At 46.0% G+C, this 6,000-nt stretch overlaps 1 protein-coding gene across 3 annotated transcripts in view; it reads right to left on the bottom strand.

The window, feature by feature from the left end:
• Nucleotides 1-6,000, bottom strand: part of helz (helicase with zinc finger) — a 53,178-nt gene continuing 47,178 nt past the window's right edge. For 2 of the 3 annotated variants that reach the window (XM_007567215.2, XM_007567216.2), the window contains exons 26-33: nucleotides 5,653-5,840; nucleotides 5,343-5,547; nucleotides 5,152-5,234; nucleotides 4,546-5,050; nucleotides 3,526-3,781; nucleotides 2,738-3,383; nucleotides 903-1,146; nucleotides 1-503 (exon numbers count right to left, since the gene is read on the bottom strand). In XM_007567215.2, the coding sequence (XP_007567277.1) occupies nucleotides 109-503; nucleotides 903-1,146; nucleotides 2,738-3,383; nucleotides 3,526-3,781; nucleotides 4,546-5,050; nucleotides 5,152-5,234; nucleotides 5,343-5,547; nucleotides 5,653-5,840 (2,522 nt within the window). In that variant the 3' untranslated portion in view covers nucleotides 1-108. The remainder of the gene's footprint in view (nucleotides 504-902; nucleotides 1,147-2,737; nucleotides 3,384-3,525; nucleotides 3,782-4,545; nucleotides 5,051-5,151; nucleotides 5,235-5,342; nucleotides 5,548-5,652; nucleotides 5,841-6,000) is intronic. The other variant, XM_016679221.1, reaches the window with a different exon arrangement.

Here is a 6,000-nt window from a genome sequence, read left to right as displayed (position 1 = left end):
TTTTTTTTTTTTTTTTTTTTAGAAATTTTTACAAAACTTTTACAATTTTTTTTTTCCTTTTTCTTTTTTTGTTGTTCCGCTTTACTTACTACGTGAGAGAGTCGGCTCTCATTTAAAGTAAGAATAATAACCATTGCTACCGTTTGAGCTTCCGATGCTCAGCTCCTGCAGAAGGGACAGCGGGTCGCTGTTCTTCTTCGCCTGCTCGGGCCGAACGGCTCTCGGTTTGGGAGGCGCTCGGAGGGCGCTCGCGTACGACATGGTGGGCGGCTTTACTAAACTGGGGGCCCCCTGGGTGGGCTCTGTCGGGGGCTGTGGTGGCGGCGGTGGTGGCGGCTGCTGCTTCTTATTGGGCATCAGAGGGGGAAACTGGTGCTGAAGGGAGTTGAGGTTGTGTGGATGCGCCTGCTGCTGCTGCTGCTGCTGCTGCTGCTGCTGCTGCTGCTGCACGCCGGCCGGTTCCGCCTTCACCTGCTCGTCCGTCTGACGATGGACCTTTGAAGCTGCAGGAGGGAGAAGGCAAACGATAATAAAAACTTACGTTTGCTAATGAAATCAAGAACTGAAATCTATGACAACGTATCATGGTTATTTGTAGGTACAAAAAGGAGGAGTAAATTTACGGCAAAAAACTGACATGTTGAGATTAATCTGAAGATTTCTAGTCTGAAAATTTGGGAACTTCTGAGTTTCAAAAGTCAAAGATTTGTAGATTCTGTTTCTAATTTTTTTTTTTTTTTTTTAAGAAAATTTCTAATTTTAATCTCAATTTTAGACATTTTTGGCTTTTCAAGCTCAGAAAACAAAACTTACGTTGGTAACGAAATCAGGAATTCAAACAGTGCCAGGTCCCCACAAGGTATTAGAAACAAACGCACGCACACACACACACACCCGCCCACCTAGAAGCTCACGATGCTGAACTAGTTTGCTGGCTCCGTTGCATGGAATGTTCTGGAATGGACCGGGACCCCCGCCGTTGCTGGGCCAGAGGTGGTCGTGGGGGGGGTAGCTGTAGGAGCCGTGCGGTTGCTGCGGGTGATCCTGGGGCTCGGGATGACAGGGGTGGGCTGGAGATGATTCATCCGGGTAGCTGGAGGAGATGCGGCGCTGATAGAGGGGCCGGCCCGGACCTCTGGGTTCATACTGCGAGGGAGCAGAAGGGTGGAGGAGCAGGAAGGTTATATTTATCTGCCTGGACTCGGCTTCAACACGACACTGACAGGAGATTTCATCTAGAATCCACAGCCAGGCAGCTTATTTAAAGAGGGGAGGAAACGGCTACATAACATGCATAGATGCACCGATCCTGTATTCATATCTGTAATGGTCCTGATATTCTAAAAAAATTTTCAAAAACTCTAGAGTGGATACTAGTGACAATGTGCCCGTTCTATTTGGGCGGTTCTATTCAGTCAGATTCTAACTTTGTTGTCTGAATGACGTCATGATTTAATATTTATTTTACATCATATTTAGAATCCCTAAAATAACTTTCTGAAAAATTTGAAAGGAGGTTTGTTGTAGTTTTACTTTTACATTTGACCAAGGTTGTCAAGATTTTAATTTATGGGGTGTGCTGTGGTGGCGCAGGGCTTAAGGACAACCCACATATGGAGGCCTTAGTCCTCGACGCAGCTGTCGCAGGTTCGATTCCCGGCCTTGGCGACCTTTGCTGCATGCCTTCCTCCTTCTCTCATTACCAACTTTCCTGTCAATTAACTATCAATTAAAGGCCACGAGAGCCAAAAAACAAAAAAAGATTTTAATTTGGCTGTTTTACTCCTAATTGCGCCAACTAAAAAATAGTGTTATTTTTATGTGTTTCATCAAGGTTTTAAGTGTTTTATTTTATGCAGAATTATCAAATAAAAGAGTAATTCAGTACGTTTACGTCTCTGTTTAAACAAAAAAAACATTTTAAGTCAATTCAGGACTGTTTGTATCGTATCAGATCGGATCGGTCTCAGCCGATACTAAACCTCCGATATCTGTATCGGAAGTGAAAAAAGTGAATCGGTGCATTTCTAAGAGAAACAGAAAACACAGAAAGGAAGTTATTACAGCAACAGTAATTAAAAAAGGAATCGCTTCCCTTCTGCACCTCAAAGATCTAGTAGTACTTTGCTGGAGCTGAGTTTGCTCTCCTCTTTTTTAAAGCTTTTTAATAAAATTCAGGGTTTCTTCAGGTATCAAACACAAAACCTTTCAAGAACTTAAAAAAACCATTATGAATGAAATTGAACAACTAAATCATGACAGAAATTAGATTTATATTAGGGGAAATGATGTCATTTTTATCTCGTATAACAATGACATCATTGTTATACGATGTCATTGAAAGGTTAAAAAATGTGGGATTGGTTCATGTCATTTGAAAAGCACTGACTCAGTGAATTTCAATTATTTACTTATTTGCATTTCAAAACAACAAATTAGTAAAAAGGCCGATCACATCTTAGTCAAAACAAGGAATTAAACGATTAGTCAAATTTTAAGTGATTAATTGATCATTAAAATAGTAGTCAACTAATTTAGTGATTGATTAATGATAACATGTTCAGAGATGTGGCTGTTTTGTTTTAATATGTCTGTGTTTTTTTAATAAAAAGAAACATTTAAAGTCAATTATCCCGGTTTTTTCTGAATCGGGATCGGCCGTTACTCACCCTCAGACATCGGAAGGGGGAAGAAAAAAAAGTGGATTGGTGCAAAACGACAAAGGAAGCAGGTGTACCTCGTCTACGCTGTGGAGGGCTGCGGCTGCTGATGTTCTAGGGGACAGAGGGTGGTAGGACTCAGAGTCCGGGCCTTGATTTTGTTGCTGTTGCTGTTGATGGTGTTGCTGCTGCTGTTGCTGCTGCTGGTGGTGGTGGAGTTGCATCAGCACCTGCTCCGGCCTGTTGGGGTGAGCCATCAGGGGCAGTCCGTACAGAAGGCTATGGCTCTGGTTCCCTAGGAGGTGGTTCTGATGGGACACGGACGCCGCTCCGCCGTGGGACCACTGCGCTTCCTGCAGGAGATACTTCACGTTCGATGGTGGGGGGCTGCCGCCGCCGGACTGCGCTGGTGGCTGATTCGGGTAGCTGCCGGCGTTGTATAGGGGGTTCCCCGGGTGCTGCTGCTGCTGCTGCTGCAGAGCCGGGTTGTTGAGATGGTTTTCGTTGAGGAGGTTCCGGCCGCTTTCGTGGGAGTACAGTCCTGCGGGGAAGGGGCCAGCGTGATTGGACAGGGGGGCTAAGGAAGACGAGGGCTCGCCGGAGGCACGGGTCTGGGACTGTCGATACTGGAGCAGGCGGGACTGAGGCGGTGGCTGCAGTTCGGTCGCTTCCCGCGGTTCCGGCTGCTCCTGTGGGGGCATCTCTCGCAAAAGGCCCGGGTACCTTAAAGCAATGTGACAGACTTTTTTTTTTATTTGAAATTTGACTTCAGGATTGTGTCCAATCCAACACAAACACGATATTTCAAATGATAAACATTTAAAAAAAAAAAAGAAGAAAAAACACATTTTAGACTAAGGCCAACCTGGAGCATGTTGGACCCGCGGTTGCAGAGGAAACGGCTTCGTCGTCCATATTGGCACTAAGCCCCCAGGTAGCAGCCCGGAGCAGCTGAGGGGGAAAGCGAGCCATGCCAGATTGAGCGAGGTGGGCGAGCTGCTGGGGCAGAGGAAAGGCAACACTGCCCTGGAGGAAGGGGCCTGCTGCTTCCCCCCACTGGCCCAGTCTGGCCGCCTGCTGCTGCTGGCTCAGCGCTTCTAAAGTCAGGGGACTCTGGAGGTCTGAAAGGTTAAAAAATGTGGGTTTGGTTCATGTTGTCATTTGAAAAGCACTGACTCAGTGAATTTCAATTATTTACTTATTTGCATTTCAAAACAACAAATTAGTAAAAAGGCCGATCACATCTTAGTCAAAACAAGGAATTAAACGATTAGTCAAATTTTAAGTGGTTGATTGATTGATTGTCAACTAATTTAGTGATCGATTAATTGTTAACTGGAGTAAACAGACTTAGAAAGAAGGCGGTTTGCTAGAAGAACTTCATACTCAGCAGTAATGAAGCAAAAACTGTACAAAAATATATACATTTGTATTTAAGATAAAAAAACAACTTTGTAAATATGTTCCACCCAGAACTCCTCAAATGGCCTAGTTTTTGCTTCAACTTAGCTCCAGCTAACTAGCTAGCCACCAGGTGTATATTTGCAGCTAGCCTCAAATGCCTCACAGTATGGAAGTTCACAGACATCAAATGTTTGCATCTTAGATTTCTTTAAATTCACATAAGATATTTAAAGGCCTTAATTTTACATGCATACATTTTAGACTTAATACTTAAGTGACTTGAAATGGTCAAATATTTTATTTTTTGCTTCAATTGTTGCATCTATTGTTTTTCCTAATGCACCATTTTGTTTTTGCCTGAGATTTAACCAAACCAGTCACATGGTAGTTTTTTTCCACTTATTATATTAGCATTCTGCCACTATCGAAGTACAAGCATTTCACGTTTTCTCACTGACATTAAAGCATTTTTTTAACCCACCTAAACCGTCCACCAGACTCCCATCCTGTCCATCCTCCCCAAAGTTGCTGACCCTGTTGTGCTGTGGCAGGCCTGGGTGTTGCGCCCCCTGGTGGCCCATGTGAGTCCTAACGGTGCCGCTCATCTCCTCGGCCCCCGAAGACTCCGCCCCGTCCATGGTGGGCGACTGCACGGATCGGTGAGCGGCCACGGAGCCGCTGAAGAAGGAAGCGTGGCTTCCACCGGTGAAGGCAGGACTGAGCTGTTGCTGCTGATTCTGTTGGGGCATCCCTGGATGTGGAGGCTGGCCGACCCGGTAGGGAAGTCTAGGAACGGGGTACTGCTGGGGGAAGGTTCTTCCGCCAGCCGGGTGCAGAGGAAAAGCTGGGTTGGGCGGTGCCAGGTGGTAGTTGAGGGATCTTTGGGTAGCTGAAGGGTCTTTTCGGTGAAGCAAAGCGTTCGGAAAGCCAACCAGACCCTCCTGTTGGGAATCTAAACTTCGACTTTGACCGGTGTCTAAGTCTCCCTGCACAAAAACACACAAAAATGGACTTTAACATAATTGTAATAATAAAGGAGCTTTCACGAAACATGAATGCGTTTTAATCGACTAATGGGTAAACCTGCCTGTTTTTCCCTTATGTCTGCGTTTTTCCTCTCTGGCGTCTGAAGACGGGTCTGTTCGGCTTTTGTGCAGCCGTCTACTTTACCTAGAAGTCACAACATAACCACCTTCAGTCAACTCAAGTGTTTCTCATTTACACTTTATTTGCAGCTGCAGCTGATTGGCCTGAAGTTTAAGCACAAGAGAAGCAGACCGTTCCTGATGAGGTCGGCCTGCAGGTCCTTCTCTGGGCTGAGCTGGGCCAGTCCTAAAGGAGAGGGGTGGGCGACGCCGCTATAAGGGATGGGAGAGCCTCGGTTCTGTGGCTGAAGCAGGTTTAAGTTGTAGGCCATGGCCGCTGGGTGGCTCATGATGCGAGGGTCCACAGCAAAGCGGTTCTGGTAACCTGGCCAGGGCAACTAAGGACGACAAAACTAGATCACTGATCAAAGAGATTTATCGCCGGTGCATCGCACACAGTGAGGGAGCAGATGACCAATTCAGGTTATTGGGGGGAAACGTACCGACAGAGGCATGGGCATGACCACGTTTCCTCCATACATAGCTGGTACGTAGAGGATGCTGGCTCCGGTGTGCGGGTCGATGCGCTGCACGGGGCTGGGCGACTTCCCTATGCCGGCCGGCGCGGCACCCAGAGGGGGCGTGAAGGCCCGGATGGGGTTTCCCATCAACACAGCAGGGCTGGATTGCACTAAAATGTGAAGGGTGACAAAGGAGTACAATTAAAAAGAAATACACTTGAACGGACTTCTTTCAATGACAATGACTATTTTCAAACTACAAACGTTTCTAGAAGTAGATTCGTTGAGGTTTTCTGGTAAATTTAGTGGTTTAATAATAATACAAATGTA

The sequence above is a fragment of the Poecilia formosa genome, unplaced genomic scaffold (assembly GCF_000485575.1).
Source record: "Poecilia formosa unplaced genomic scaffold, Poecilia_formosa-5.1.2 Scaffold205, whole genome shotgun sequence".
Classification (NCBI taxonomy): Eukaryota; Metazoa; Chordata; class Actinopteri; order Cyprinodontiformes; family Poeciliidae; genus Poecilia; species Poecilia formosa.
This window is presented reverse-complemented; position numbering and strand designations above follow the sequence as displayed.